Source organism: Nicotiana tomentosiformis, chromosome 8 (genome assembly GCF_000390325.3).
Source record: "Nicotiana tomentosiformis chromosome 8, ASM39032v3, whole genome shotgun sequence".
NCBI classification, from domain to species: Eukaryota; Viridiplantae; Streptophyta; class Magnoliopsida; order Solanales; family Solanaceae; genus Nicotiana; species Nicotiana tomentosiformis.
Window position 1 is genome coordinate 5400646 of NC_090819.1, and position 17375 is coordinate 5418020.

The window sequence follows — 17375 nt, forward strand, 5'->3', positions numbered from 1 at the left end:
AATTTGAGCTAAAAATCAGCCGAACTTTAGATGGGCAGAGTTCAACAAATGGACAAGTCAATGACTGGCCCCTTGGGCAGGTCAAATGGGTTTGAGCTCAAATTGACACCCCTAGTTCATACGAACCCAGTACTACTAGAGGTATCAATAGATATTTAAAAACCGATTAAACCGACCGAACCGTACCGAACGATTTTTAGGTTTCTTTTAATATAACCGTAGATTTTTATATAAATCTATCGTCGTGCTGATAATTTGGGTAGATTTTTTATTTTATGAACTTAAACCGCAAAAATATCGAACCGTACCGAATAAATTTATATGTGAAAAATATATTTATATATTAAGTTTAAAATAAATACAGAAAATTAACCGAACCGTACTAATATCGAAGAGAAACTGACATGATTGGGAAGGTTTCGAAAAGTCTAATTTTGATTATACATAATAAAATAATCAAAAAATTGATATAGTACAAATTTTATAAAATAACCAGCCGAATCGAACCATTTACGCCCCAAAGTAATGGTACATTGCATACGCTCCTAGAGCAAAGAAAACAACTCTACCCAGCAGCATAGTAAAGAATAAGGAAGTGATTAGTACATGAAAATGTTTTTAAAGTAAATGACCTGAACAAGCAGTTCTTATTAATTCACTAATACACAGAATCATCAGCATTTGCTTTATTGCTTACTACTTTTTTGTTAATACAGATTGAAGCACAACATTACTTCTTCAGTCCTGTGTAATCAATAGGAAGAGAAATTGGCCACGCAGGAAGCATGAACAAGAATGCTGATGACCAACAAGGTAATAATCTTTGAATCATATCTGGAACATCATCTGGATCACCAAGGCAGAGTCGACTGAACGGTGAAGCCGGTAAACCACCGGCTTTAGGCCACAAATTTTGTTGAGCCGCCCTTGCAGCAAGGACATCCAACTTCAATGTTTTCATGTTATATGAAACAACAGCATCCCCGAAACCAAGGTATAAGATGTTGGAATCAAGCGGATGGAAGGCGATTGGAGTAGGAATGAGCCCAGTTAACGCTTTGCTAATTAAAGTATCATCAAACACGATGTCACGGATCTTTACCCTGTGCTGCAGAGTCCAATTTGAAGAGTCATAGTTGTCAAGAATCCAAACAGAAAAACCCGAAAATCCGAAGGGATACGAGGGCACAAGAGATACCTCGATATACCTCAAGTGATCCTGATGAACATCACACAAAGTAGGACTTCCGTTATTTCTAGCATCATTACATTGCTTATCAATATCATTAGGAAGTCCAATTATCCGACATTGATTCAAGTCACTGGAAGGATTAAACGCCATAATCCCAAGTCGACGATCAATCCAATGTAGGTTCCCATTCAGATCAACAGGCCTCCTGAGCGATACAACTTCAATTGGTACATCATTATGAACAACAAGACTTCTCCAACTTCCAGTCTCAGACGAGAATATCTCAAACTTTAGGATATACGACTCGCCAAATTGACAACCAAATCTCACAACTTTAAAACTCCTCAGAGACCCCCCTTCAGATTCCGTTAAAAACCCAGTACTAACATGTCCAAAACGCATCGAAGGTGGAGGAAGCGCAACGCATTGCCCTGTAATAGCATTATAAATGTGATAATCACTTACACATCGATTGTACAAAACTAGCCCCTCACTCACTGCTACAATGGTATATCGTTCATCTTCAGGACGAGCAATACAAGGGGAATGAATTGTACAAAATCTTGGATGTAACCGATTATCAGAGAGCAAATCAGGCAAGTATGACTGAGCAAAATAGTTAACACCATTATTAACACGCAGAGTATCAGCAAGAATGGTCCAAATAGGTGCTTGTTGGGGCAACACAGAAGCTCTAGAAATATAAAGGGATACAAAAGAAGGTGCAGAAATTAAGGAAAGCCACTGTTTTGAGACACATTTGTACCTAAAAACACATTTTACAGGCAATCTTAAGAAAACTTCTTCCAAGAACCAATTAGGAAGGTACTCATTCTTGAAAAAAATCTTTGATTTGGGTTTTGCAAGTTTTCTATTAATGGGGTTGTCAAAATTTGTTTCCTTTATGTTATGAACATAAAACTCCATTTTTTTAGCTTAGATTTGGACAATAAAGAACTGAGTGGGCAAATCTTGAGGGGGTCAAGAAATAAAGAAGAAATGAGCTTAGATTTAGAGGACTTAAGATTTTACCTATTTATAGCTTGAGAATATGTGTAAATATGGCTTAGAGTCAAGCAGACTAAAAAGGACTTGTAAAATTTAGAAGACAGATTTTCTCTCCTCGTGGATTTGCCCATTCCTGCAATTTGCTACTGACTCTATTTTCTTAGTCTCTTCCGGTATACTGGTATACCATTTTTTTAATAACAACCAAATAAAAAGACTATATAAATAAATAGAGAGTAGTTATCGAAATTTATTAGAGTGTATCTTGGGTAATGAACTCTTGATTATTAAAACAATTACAAAGAAAAATAAACACTTCTTGATTTGGTGATGGAACGGTTCCGGTCTCCAAAATTTATTGGGGATTGACAGGGATGGCCGCCCCCTAAGCGGCTGATCTTAGCCGAAAGTTTTAAAATTGGCGTTATTTAAAAAATGATCCCTGAAACCGCATTTAATTATTGTTGTTCAAGGTTTCTCTACTGATGGTAGAATTTATGCTATATTTACTTTATATATCTGTTAAGTTGCATATTAAAGTCTATCTGGTTGACATGATTTCGCTATTCAAGAATTTCTCTACCGGAATGGTAGGGTTTATGTTATATTTTACTCTACATATCTGTTAAGATGCTCATCAAAATCTACCAGGTTGGCATGATTTCGCTGTTCAGATATTTCTCTACTGGATTGATAAAGTTTATGTTATATTTATTCTATATACTTGTTAAGTTGTTCATCAAAGTCTATCAGGTTGGCATGATATTTAGGAATTTCTTTACAGGATTAGTAGAATTTATGCTATATTTTACTCTATTCGTTAAGTTACTCACCGAAATTTACCCGATTGACATAATTATTTTGTGTTGTTTTAACAAAGTATTATTCGAATTTACAATTTCAATTTCGATCAAAGTGTTCTGCTTCAAATGATCTCAAATTTAAAATAAAGCTTCCAAATATCAATATAAACAATCCCCAATTACTAATTTAGTCAAATAACACTAAATCAAAAAGACCCACTTTATCTTTTTCAACACTTTCTAAGATCCAACAAAGAGTTTAGAGTTATTTACACTACATCACTAAATCGGCATTTGAACTAAAAAAATTTTAGGAAAAAATTATCAACAATCAAGCGATTTTAACAAAAAAATGAATCATTAACCTTTTACTTTCCACCATCAAATACGAATTTCAAGCTTTAAATATAAATTATGGTGTTCCAATTAAGATCGTAAAAAATAGGGATGTTCCGCCAAAAACAATCCAAACATACCGTGCAATTTTTCGGTTCCCTACCAAGAAACTATTCATATCCGTTACATATATTTATTTTAGAATAATGAATTGGGAAAGGCTAATGGGAATGAGAAAAAAAACATAAAGAGATTTTTAACTGCACTTAGTGTGTAGAAAACTTACATTGATATCACTAGATTATAAGCCGTGATTATTGGTTGAAACATATTAGTTTTTTTCTACATTATGTTTTTTCCTTTTTCTTTTAGAGATAAATATCAATAAAATAAAATAACCACTCAAGTATCCAAAATCCATAAATTTATGAATACTTTGCAATTCGTATTTTTTGTTATAAAACAATTGGCTCTGTATATCTAACTTCTTTTATTTTAAGTATTTCAATTAAAACTGCATATATTTTCTTTGCAATTAGTGAAATAGTAACCAATAAAATCTAAAATACATACATCGTGAAAAAGGATGAAGGTAGTTACAAGCAATTATCAGTAATTGAAACATGTAATTTTATTTTTTTCTTTCTCCTTTTTAGGGTGAGGAAATTCATGATATCTCATTCTTTAAGAACATATCAATAACAGAAAAAAATTAAAATGAATCAAACAAGAATAAACGTAATATAAAATAAAAGAGAGCAAATATTATTTTACTTTAGTGATAAGAATTAGAATTGGTCAAAAAGTCCAAAAGACTTATTTTCATGCTTCTTGATTTTTTTTCCTTGTCAGCTAAAACGTTAATTAGTTGGTCTTGAGAAATAACGTCCTTTTTCATTTTAAAGTTGAATTCTAGTGTCTTCAATTAGTAGTCTAACTTAATTATAAAAAACTAATTTTAGGTACATTAATTCTTCATCTTCATTAATCATTATAATGCAGCTGGTTAATCAACTCTGTAGGTAATATTATGCTTGCCTTTCTTCAATTAAAAAAGATATTTTATCCGCTTCAATTTATTTGATGGTATTTGGGCGAATATGAATTCAATATGCTAGTGAAATGAACTAAAAGATTAAAGTTGTGGTTAAAAAAAAAAAAAGCAAACCTCGCATCATAATCATAGTAAATAGTTTAATAAATTGATTTTTTTTAAAGTTATATAAAAATAGAATGATCTTAAATATATTTGGAGCATTCCAAAATTGAAAGAGTATCAGTTATAATTGGAGCGGATAAAATCATAAAATAATCTTTAGAGGTGCGCACAAGAGTGTCAGTATCTGTCTTAAGAGATTTATTGAATATATAAAAATTATTAATTTAAAATTTCAGTAACTTAAAATAATTAATCCATAAATTTTAAATATTGACTATGTTTACGTATAATAACACTTAATTGCTGTCCCGTTACCATAATTGTAAAAAATATGTAATAAGAATTACATATACGCAAACAGCAGCTATACAATACATAAAATATATATTCGTGTGACATGCGCCGCCTTATTTACTTATTTATCCTATCTAAGGGGGGCAAGTGAGCCGGTTCGGGCTCGAGACCGGTCCGGGACTGTGGGCTAAATGGGCCGGGACTGGTAGGACCGTTAGAGGTGAGCTTGGGCCAATCTCGTGAGCCGGTTCTTGAGTAGGAACCGTTAGGACCAGCACCGTTTGGCCCGCCTTAGATATAAATTTACAAGGTATTGCTTTAAATATTTTTTTGATATATTTTTACTATTTCCAAAATTTGAAAACCACATTCCTTTTTTAGTTTTAACAATGTGAATATGAAATCTTCTCATGATGGCTGTGATTCAAAAAGGTTCGCAATTTGAACTTAGAATATCAGGCATACTACTATTGACTGTCAAATGGTTATCTTAATATTCCAAAAGGTCCAAAAAAAAAAAAAAATATTCCCCAAAAAAATAATATTCCAAAAGGTCTGCATTTGATCGGATTGCATTCATCAACTGTTAGTATTATATGTTAAAGTTCTAAAGGTTTTGGCTGCATCTTCTACGAAGGAGCAGATATAAAAAATGAAAAGTCACTACAATTAATTGGTGGATTTAGTAACCTGAAAAAACAATTAGATCATGTTAAATTGTATTGGTAACGCAAAACGATATTACTTTTTAAATGAATATAAGATAAATTGTTAATAGTTTAAGAATATCTATGCACTAAGGGCAGCCCGACGAATTTTGTGGCTTAAAGCCAAACTTTGACGAGAGGCCTTAACTTTTTTTTATAAAGAATATTTTTTTAGTTGAAGTTTATTTTTCTAGCTTTTTTCGATGCAAAGTTATTAATAATTTTCTTATAATCAATTTCTTCTAATAAGTCTTCCTCAATTGACAATAAAACTAATCCATTTAATCAGTCTTGAGATGTTGTTGATCTTAGGTAAGATTTTATCAATTTTATTTTAAAAAACTTTTTTCCGGCAAAGCAACCGTAACAGGAGTTGTTAACATTATTCTATAAGCAATATATGTATTTGAAAAATAATTCAGTCTTTTTATTTGATTAAGTATATTGATTAAACTGTTATCTTCTACTTGTACTATTTTCCTTAACTTTCAATTCAGAAAATAAATCTAAACCATCAATATCGATTTGATAATTATGCTTTAAGGAACCTTCAATCACTATGTCAAATTTGTTTTCCCTTTTTATTCAACTTCTGATGTATTGTATTTTGTTACTTTACGAAATTTTTTTTCTTTTATATATAACCTAAGATAATTATAGGTAAATCCTTATGATTATTACTATATTAATTGATAACCTAGTAAAAATAGTGCAATTAACTTGTTATCACAGATTAAAAATTATTTATAATTTAAAAAATATTTAAGTGTCCGTATATATATAAATCTTTACGAATTCGTTATTATCGAAATATGATAAATTATATTCCTAATTACCATCAATAGATACTGAACAACACAGCTAAAAGGCAGACTCTGATACCACATGATGAAATTCGTATACAAACACAAAGCCAACGCAGTGGAAATTAATTAAGAAATATACCTTCATCCATAGTCGTTCAAGTATTGTAGAATCGTCTTGGAAAACTTGACAGAAAAAACCTAGGAGACTCTTAACCTGTGCCTATCGTTGGATGTCAGACTGATGGAGTCACATGCATATTTATAGGTAGGCTATGGATTCTTAGGCAAATACTTTAGCCCTAAGGACTTCTTCCATAAAATACGGTTACCCTAGGAACTCATAATTAATAGTTTCCTTCCATCAAGGAAACTTCTAGATATGCATAACAATAAAATCTTATCTGATAAGGTAATTACTTGGGAGACAAGTTAATCAAATCAATTACCATAATATGTGGGCAACAAAAGTCTCTTGAAAGATACGTGTAATTCTGTCACGACCCAAAATCCTAACCTGTCGTGATGGCGCCTATCGTGGTACTAGGCAAGCCGACATTACAGAATAATCCCAACACATTTAATAGAAAATGAATTAAAGTAGTCTAAGTAACTAAAATTCTCATAAACAGGGATAGAAACCCAAAACTCAACGCGAAATTCCCAACTATCGGGGTGTCACAGAGTGCATGAGCATTTATATATTACAAGTCTGGAAAATACGGTCTATAATAGTCTGAGACTAAATACAATCAGCAAGAAGAAAGGGAAGGAGAGACAAGGTCTGCGAAATACCGGCAACTACCTTGGAATCTACGGAAGATCAACTACGCGAAGAAATCAATACCCACTGTGTCCGGGAGCATCTGGATCTGTACCCGAAGTGAAGGGTGTAGTATGAGTACAACCAACTCAATAAGTAATAATACTAAATAAAGAACTGAAAGTAGTGACGAGCTTCACAGCTAAGTCCAATTACAGTAATTTCCAACATAAGAAGGTAGGCGTGCTTTCGAATTCAACATTTAAGACCCACACGGTAATTTCATATCAAGTTCAAGTGAAAGAGACGATAATATCTCTCAAACATTTCCAAAACAGTGATATATGACAGCTGAAGTGCAACAACAATGAAATCAATGCATCCTCTCAGAGCAACAGTCACTTAGTCCTCCCTTTTACTCCAACCTCACAATCACTCTTTCCTCTCAATCACTCAGCACTCGGCATTCAGCACTCGGCACTCGTACTCAGTAGATACCTGCACTTACTGGGGGACTGTGTACAGACTCCGGAGGGACTCCTTCAGCCCAAGCACTATATTCCGCACAGACAACTCACGTGCTAGTATAATATCTGGATCTGCACGGATAACTCACGTGCTGCACGGACAACTCACGTGCTATAGTATCAATATCTCATAATCAGGCCCTCGGCCTCACTTAGTCATAAATGTCTCAAGTCTCTCAGGCTCTCAGAATTCATGATAAGCAGCCTAAACAACAATGATATGATGCATCAATAATGAACAATAGAGACTGAGATGTAATATGCAAGTAAAACCGTGACTGAGTACAAAATAATAATTTAGCAGATAATTCAACATGTACGCGACCTATGTGGGTCCCTACAGTGTCAACACATGGTTTAAACATGATTTATAGTTCGATTTCTCTAATACGTGAAAAATATACGGATAACAACAGATTATTCAACTACACAGTTCCATGAAATTTATCAAGTCACAATTCTTATGGTGCACGTCCATACGCCCGTCACCTCAAAATCAATCACATATCACAAAATTCGGGGTTTTATATCCTCAGGACTAAATTTAGAAGTGTTACTTACCTCAATCCGAGCAATTCTTTATTCCAATAAGCCTTTTCCTCGCGATTCAGCCTCCTAATGCCTCGAATCTTAGTCAAAATAATTCGATACAATCAACACGAGGTATATGAATCAATTCCGTATGAAAATGCTAAATTTCACAATAAAATCCGAAATTCAACTCAAAAATCAGTAGTGGGGCGCACGTCTCGGAACCCGACAAAAGTTACAAAATATGAACGCCCATTCAACCACGAGTCCAACCATACAAAAATTACTAAATTCCGACTCTGATTCGGACTTCAAACCCTCAAATCATTTTTGAAACAATTTCTATTTTAATCCCCCCAAATCACGAAATAGGTGCTGGAAATAGTGTTAGATTCATGAATAACGGACCAAATCAAGTTAAGATTACTTACCCCAGTCCAATTTGTGAAGTTTGCATCTAAAAATTTCCCAAACCGAGCTCCCCAACTCTGTTTATGTAAAAAAAACGAAACTCCCCCATTTATAGAGCCCCTTTTGTTTGTAGCGCTATAGGTAGCGTGGGGCGCTGCCTGTGGTGCAGTTTCCAGAATCCCAAAAATTCCCAGCGCCAAGTCTAGCGCCCCGCGCTACCCTGGGCGCTGGCGGCGACGGAAAATCTTTTCCGACACGGAAATGGGCATAACTCTCTCATACGATATCTGAATTCGACGATTCTTTTTGCTATGGCTCCGAAATTTTAATATGGACGTAATGCTTAAATCAAAACTTAATTTGGAACTCATTTTCTTAATATGATACCACTTATTCTTGAAGAAATGACATCGAAGCATTCAAGAACTATCCAAATTAAATTTTGTTAACCATTCGAAATCCACCCGAGGCCCTCAGGACCTCAACCAAATATGCCAACAAGTACTAAAACATCATAAAGACTTAGTCGATGCCTTAAATCACATCAAACAATACTAAAAACATGAATCACACCCCAATTGAAGCTTAAATGAACTATCGAATTCAAACTTCTATATTCGATGACGAAGCCGATCAAATCAAGTTCGATTGACTTCAAATTTTGCACACAAGTCATAAAAAACATAACGGACCTATGAAAATTTTCAGAACTAGATTCCGACCCCGATATCAAAAAGTCAACTCCCAGGTCAATCTTCCAAACTTAAACTTCCTATTTTCGCCATTTCAAGCCTAATTTAGCTACAAGCTTCCAAATAATTTTCAGGACACGATCCTAAGTCCAAAATTACCATACGAAACTATTGAAATCATCAAAACTCTATTCCGGGGTTGTTTACACATAAGTTAACATCCGGTAAATTATTTCAACTTAAGCTTTAAATCCTTGGAACTAAGTGTTCCAATTCATTTCAAAACCTCACCCGACCCGTACCAATTATCCTGACATGTCACATAACAATTGTAAAAGCATAAAGTGAGCAGTAAATAGGGGGAACGGGGCTGTAATACTCAAAATAACCGGCCGGGTTGTTACATTCTCCCTCTCTTAAACAAACATTCGTCCTCGAACGGGTTTAGAATCATACATGGAGTCTCAAATAGGTGTGGATATTTGCTCCTCATCTCCCGCTCAATCTCCCAGGTAGCTTCTCCGACTGGCTGGCCTCCCTACTGCACTTTCATTGAAGTGAGTTCTTTGATCTCAACTTTCGAACCTGCCTGTCCAAAATGACCATCAGCTCCACATCATAAGTCAGATCACCATCCAACTGAACTGTGCTGAAATCCAAAACATGAGACGGATCGCCGATATACTTACGGAGCATAGAAACATGAAATACTGGATGCACACTCGACAAACTAGGTGGCAAGGCTTGCTTGTAAGCCACCTCGTCAATCCTCTGAAGTACCTCAAACGACCCAATATACCGAGGGCTCAACTTGCCCTTCTTCCTGAACCTCAACACGCCCTTCATGGGTGAAATCTTGAGCACCACCTTCTCCCCAACCATGTAAGCAACATCACAGACCTTCCTGTTGGCATAACTCTTCTATCTAGACTGCACCGTGTGAAGCTGCTCCCGAATCAATTTAACCTTCTCCAAAGCATCCTGAACCAAGCCAGTACCCAATAGCCTAGCCTCACCCGGCTCAAACCAACCCATCGGAGATCTACACTGTCTCCCATACAAAGCCTCATATGGAGACATCTGAATGCTCGATTGGTAACTTTTGTTGTAGGCAAACTCCGCGAGTGGCAGAAATTGATCCCAAGAAACCCCAAAATCAATGACACAAGCGCGTAGCATATCCTCCAATATCTGAATAGTGCGCTCGGACTCTCCGTCCGTCTGAGGGTGAAATGTTGTACTCAACTGAATATGTGTACCTAATTATCGCTGCACTGCTCTCCAAAAATTTGATGTAAACTGTGTGCCTTGATCTGAAATGATGGACACTGGCACACCATGTAAGCGAACAATCTCACGGATATAAATCTCAGCCAACCGCTTTGAAGAATAAGTAGTACCGACTGGAATAAAATGCGCGAACTTGGTCAACCGATCCACAATTACCCAAACATCATCAAACTTCCTCAAAGTGCATGGGAGTCCAACTACGAAGTCCATGGTAATACGCTCCCACTTCCACTCCGGAATTTCAAGTTTTTGGAGCAATCCGCCCGGTCTCTGATGCTCGTACTTCACCTGTTGACAATTTAAACACCAAGCTACAAATCCACTATATCTTTCTTCACCCTTCTCAACCAATAATGTTGTCTCAAGTCCTGATACATCTTTGCGGCACCCAGATAAATGGAATGCGACGAACTGTGGGCCTCGTCAAGAATAAACTCATGCAGCCCATCTATATTGGGCACACAAATCCGACCCTGCATCCTCAATACCCTATCCTCTCCAATAGTAACATCCTTGGCAGCACTGTGCTGAACTGTGTCCTTAAGGACAAGCGAATGAGGGTCATCATACTGACGCTCTCTGATGTGGTTGTATAAGGAAGACCGAGAAACCACACAAGCTAGAACCCGCATGGGCTCCGAGATATCTAATCTCATGAACTAGTTGTCCAAGGTTTGAACATCAACTGTAAGAGGCCTTTCACCAACAGGAATGAGTGCAAGGCTACCCATACTCACCGCCTTTCTACTCAAGGCATCAGCCACAATATTGGCCTTCCCGGGATGATACAGAATAATAATATCATAGTCATTTAGCAGCTCCAACCATCTCGGATGCCTCAAATTTAGATCTTTTTGTTTGAATAATTGCTGAAGACTCCGATGATCTGTAAATACCTCACAAGACAAACCATAGAGATAATGCCTCCAAATCTTCAATGCATGAACACTGATAGCTAACTCCAAATCGTGGACAAGGTAGTTCTTTTCATGGGGCTTCAACTGACGCGAAGCATAAGTTAACACTCTACCCTTCTGCATCAAAACACATCCAATACCGATCCGAGAAGCATCACAATACACTATGTAAGAACTAGAAACTGAAGGTAGAACTAGCACTGGAGTTGTGGCCAAGGTAGTCTTGAGCTTCTGAAAGCTCTCTTCTCACTCATCCGACCACCTGAATGGAGCATCTTTCTTTTTCAATTTAGTCAAAGGCAATGCAATAGACAAGAAACCCTCCACAAAGCGACGATAATAACCGGCCAAGCAGAGAGAACTCCGAATCTCCGTAGCTGAAGATGGCCTGGGCCAACTCTGAACTGCTTCTATCTTCTTCGGATCCACCTTGATTCCTTCACTGGACACTATGTGTCCTAATAATGCCACTGTACTAAGCCAGAACTCACAGTTAGAGAATTTAGCAAAGAGTTTCTCCTTCCTCTGCCTCTGTAGTACAATACTCAAATGTGGTTTGCATGTTCCTCCTGGCTACGTGAGTACACCAGGGTGTCATCAATAAATATTATGAGTAAACAAATCAAGATACGACTGGAATACACTATTCATCAAGTGCATAAATGTTGGGGCGTTGGTCAGCCCAAAAGACATCACGAGAAATTCATATTGACCATAACAGGTCCTGAATACCGTCTTTAGAGTATCCTAATCTCGAATTTTCAATTGGTGATATCCAGATCTCAAATCAATCTTAGAGAACACCCTCGCTCCATGTAGATAGTCAAATAAGTCATCAATATGCGGCAAAGGATACTTGTTATTGATTGTAACTTTGTTCAACTGCCTGTAGTCGATGCACATCCGTATAGTATCATCTTTATTTTGCACAAATACAACCGGTGCACCCCAAGGCGACATACTAGGCCTAACAAACCTCTTATCAAGAAGTTCCTGAAATTGCTCCTTCAATTCTTTCAACTCAGTTGGTGCCATACGATACAAAGTAATAGAAATGGGCTGAGTGCCTGGCCCCAAGTCAATACCAAAATCAATATCCCTATCGGGTGACATACCCGGCAGGTCTACAGGAAATATATCCGAAAAGTTTCGCACTACCGGTACAAAATCAATAGTAGGAGTGTCTGCATCAACATCTCTTACAAAGGCAAAATATGACAAACAACCCTTCTCAACCATATGTTAGGCCTTCAAATAAGAAATTACCCTACTGGGAATATAATTTAGAGAACCTCTCCATTCAACCTTCGGCAACCCCGGCATCGCCAATGTCACGGTTTTTGTGTGACAATCCATGGAGATAACCAATCCATACCCAAGATTACATCGAAATCAACCATGCTAAGCAATAAAAGATCAACTCTAGTCTCCAGTCCCCCAATAGTTACCACACATGATTGATACACACGGTCCACAATAATAGTATCGCCCACCGGTGTAGATACACGAACAGGCGAAACTAAGGACTCACGGGGCATATCCAGATAATGAGTAAAGTATGATTATACATACGAATAAGTGGAACCAGGATAAAATAATATATAAGCTTCCCTATGGCACACTGAGATAATACCTGTGATCATTACATCTGAAGCAACAACATCTGGTCTGGCAGGAATAGCATAGAATCGGGCCTGGCCTCTACCTAATCGGCCTCCCCCTCTTCGGCGACCCCTAGCTGACTGAGCCCCACCCCGAGCTGGCTGGGCGGGTGGTGTAACTACTGGTGCTGGTGCCATCGGCCGAGAACTCTACTGTGGAGCCCCACTCAACAACCTAGGGCAATCTCTCTTGATATGACCAACTCGAAACAACCCTTCCTCTGACGGAACTGCTGCTCCTGATAACCTGAGAAACTACCTATAGAAACCCGAGCGGACGAGGCATGGTGAGAACTCTGCGTTGGTAGTGCACTGAATGAAGATTGGCCTGAGTGACCACTGTAAGGACCATGGCTTGCTGATGCACCACGATGAGCTGGACAAGTCGGCTAAGCGGGTCTATAAGGGCGATCCCTGTTGTGGTAGGACTGCCCCCAGAAGGTACCCCACTGAAACCGCCCGAACCTCGAGGCCTCTTGGCCTCCCTCTCACCATGCTCTTGTCTACGGACCATCTCTATCTGCTGAGCAATGTCAACTACCTCATCAAAAGCGGTACCAGATACCCTCTCCCAAGTCATAAGCAACCACAACTGATATAAGAGGCCATCAATGAACCTTCTAATCCTCTCCCTATCAGTGGGAACCAACTAAATTGCGTGACGAGCCAACTCAAAAAACCTCATCTTGTACTGCGTCACAGACATGCCCTTATGACATAACTGTTCATACTGTCTGCGCAACTCCTCTCTGCGAGACTACGGAACGAACTTCTCCAAGAATAGAACGGAGAATTCTTGCCATGTAAGTGGTGCTACACCGACCGGCCTGCGCCTCTCATAAGCCTCCCACCATATGAAGGCAGCCCCAAAAAACTGAAAAGTAGTGAACAAGAGCCCACTGGTCTCTAGAATACCTACCGTCCAAAGCATCCGCTGGCACTTATCTAGAAAACCCTGAGCATCATCTAACTCAACACCGCTAAATGATGGAGGCTGAAGCCTCCCAAATCGCTCAAGTATCATCTGCTTATAATCGTCCATAATGGGGACCACTTGGGCCTGAGTAGCTGCAACCGGCTGGACTGGTAGTGCCCCAGGTATCTGAAGTCCCTGCACTAACTGCTCTGGAGTACGGGCGACAGGGGTATGAGTACCTCCCCCGGCCTGAGAAGTAGCTGGTGCGGCCTGAGCCGAAACCACCGGAGCAAGGCCAGTGCAAACTGTCAATATCTGTGCTAGAGCCTCCTGAAGGCCTGGAATCAAAATAGGCACAGCTGGTGCCTAAGCTGGCCCCGCCGGCTCAACTATGTCTGGAACCTGCTCCTGAGTTGGAGCAACTGGTGGTTCTACATGTGCTGCTCCAACTGATGTGCGAGCTACACCTCGACCTCTACCATGACCCCGACCTATCACGGCCCTAACTGGTGGCACTGGTGGCTGACCGTCCGATCCGATAGTACGTGTCCTCACCATCCGTGAGAGAACAGAATAACAAAAATTTAGTTTCCTAAATCAACCAATTCGCACAACAGAATACAAGAAAGTGAAACTTTCCTAAGGGTTCGGCAGCCTCTCGAAGATAAGTACAGACGTCTCCATACCGATCCGCAAGACTCTACTAAACCTGCTCATGACTCGTGAGACCTATGTAACCTAGGCTCTAATAGCAACTTGTCACGACCCAAAATCCTAATCTGTTGTGATAGTGCCTATCATGGTACTAGGCAAGCCGACATTATAGAATAATCCCAACACTTTTAATAGAAAATGAATTAAAGCAGTCTAAGTAACAAAAATTCTCATAAACATGGATAGAAACCTAAAACTCAACGCGGAATTCCCAACTATCGGGGTGTCATAAAGTGCATGAGCATCTAATCACAAGTCTGGAAAATACGGTCTATAATAGTCTAAGACTAAATACAATAAGCAAGAAGATAAAGAAGGAGAGACAAGGCTTGCGAAATATCGACAACTACCTCGGAATCTCCGGAAGATGAACTGTGCGAAGAAATCAATACTCACTATGTCTGGGAACACCTAGATCTGCACACGAAGTGCAGGGTGTAGTATAAGTATAACCAACTCAGTAAGTAACAATACTAAATAAAGAACTGAAAGTAGTGATGAGCTTCACAACTAAGTCCAATTACAGTAATTTCCAACATTAGAAGGTAGGCATGCTTTCGAGTTCAACATTTAAGACCCACACTGTAATTTCATATCAAGTTCAACTGAAACAGACGATAATATTTCTCAGAAATTTCCAAAATAGTTATATATGACAGCTGAAGTGCAACAACAATGAAATCAATACATCCTCTTAGAGCAAAAGTCACTCAGTCCTCCCTTTCACTCCAACCTCACAATCACTCTGTCCTAACAGTCACTCATTCCTCTCAATCACTCAGCACTCGACACTCGACACTCAGTAGGTATATGCGCTCACTGGGGGTGTGTGTACAGACTCCGGAGGGGCTCCTTCAGCCCAAACGCTATAATCCACTCGGATAACTCACGTGCTAGTATAATAGCTGGATCCGCACAGATAACTCACGTGCTATAGTATCAATATCTCACAATCAGGCCCTCGACCTCACTCAGTCATAAATCTCTTTAGTCACTCGAGCTCTCAAAATTCATGATAAGCAGCCCAAACAACAATGATATGATGCATCAATAATGAACAATAGAAACCGAGATGTAATATGCAAGTAAAACCGTGACTGAGTACAAAATAGCAATTTAGCAGATAATTCAACATGTACACGATCTATGTGGGTCCCTGCAATGTCAACACATGGTTTAAACATGATGCATAATTCGATTTCTCTAATACATGGAAAATGTACGGATAACAGTAGATTATTCAACTACACAGTTCCATGAAATTTATCAAGTGACAATTCGTAGGGGGCACGCCCACACGCCCGTCACCTAGCATGTGCCTCAAAACCAATCACAAAATTCGGGGTTTCGTACCCTCAGGACAAAATTTAGAATTGCTACTTACCTCAATCCGAGCAATTCTTTATTCCAATAAGCCTTTTCCTCGCGATTCGGCCTTCGAACGCCTCGAATCTTAGTCAAAATAATTCGATACAATCAGCACGAGGTATAAGAATCAATTCCATATGGAAATGCTAAATTTCATAATAAAATCCGAAATTCAACTCAAAAATCAATAGTGGTGCCCATATCTCAAAACTCGTCAAAAGTTACAAAATATGAATCTCCATTCAACCACGAGTCCAACCATACAAAAATTACTAAATTCCGACTCCGATCCGGCCTTCAAACTCTCAAATCAATTTTGGAAAAATTTCTATTTTTATCCACCCAAATCACGAAATAGGTGCTTAAAATAGTGTTAGATTCATGAATAACGGACCAAATCAAGTTAAGATTACTTACCCCAGTCTAATTTGTGAAGTTTGCCTCTGAATGTCACTCAAATCGAGCTTCCCAACTCTGTTTATGTCAAAAATAGCAAAACCCACATTTATAGAGCCTCTTTCTGTTTATAGCGCTATAGGTAGCGTGGGGCACTGTCTGTGGAGCAGTTTCCAGAATCCCAAAAAATTCTCAGCGCCAGGGCTAGCGCCCCACGCTACCCTAAGCGTTGGCGGCGACGAAAAATCTTTCCCGACACGGAAATGAGCATAACTCTTTCATATGATATCCGAATTTGACGATTTTTTTTGCTATGGCTCTGAAATTTCAATACGGACCTAATGCTTCAATCAAAACTTAATTTTGAGCTCATATTCTTAATGTGATACCACTTATTCTTGAAGAAACGACGTCGAAGCATTCTAGAATTATCCAAATTAAATTCCGTTAACCATACGAAATCTACCCAAGGCCCTCGGGACCTCAACTAAACATACTAACAAGTCCTAAAATATCATACGAACTTAGTCGATGCCTCAAATCATATCAAATAATACTAAAACACGAATCACACCCCAATTGAAGCTTAAATGAGCTATCGAATTCCAACTTCTACATTCGATGGTGAAGCTGATCAAATCAAGTTTGATTGACTTTAAATTTTGCACATAAGTAATAAATAAGATAACAGACCCATGAAAATTTTCAAAACTGAATTCCGACCCCGATATCAAAAAGTCAACTCCCCTGTCAAACTTTCAAACTTAAACTTTCTATTTTCGCCATTTCAAGCCTAATTTAGTTACGGACTTCCAAATATTTTTTTGGACATGCTCATTTGTCCAAAATCACCATATGGAGCTATTGAAATCATCAAAACTTTATTC

The 17375-nt window shown here is 38.3% G+C and overlaps 1 protein-coding gene across 1 annotated transcript; it reads right to left on the reverse strand.

Moving 5' to 3' along the window:
* Window positions 1-581: 581 nt before the first annotated feature.
* Window positions 582-2464, reverse strand: LOC104118725 (putative F-box/kelch-repeat protein At4g22430). The gene has a single exon (XM_070182002.1). It carries the CDS (start codon window positions 2117-2119, stop codon window positions 731-733), a length of 1389 nt encoding a protein of 462 aa, XP_070038103.1. The 5' UTR covers window positions 2120-2464; the 3' UTR covers window positions 582-730.
* Between the last annotated feature and the right edge of the window lie 14911 nt (window positions 2465-17375).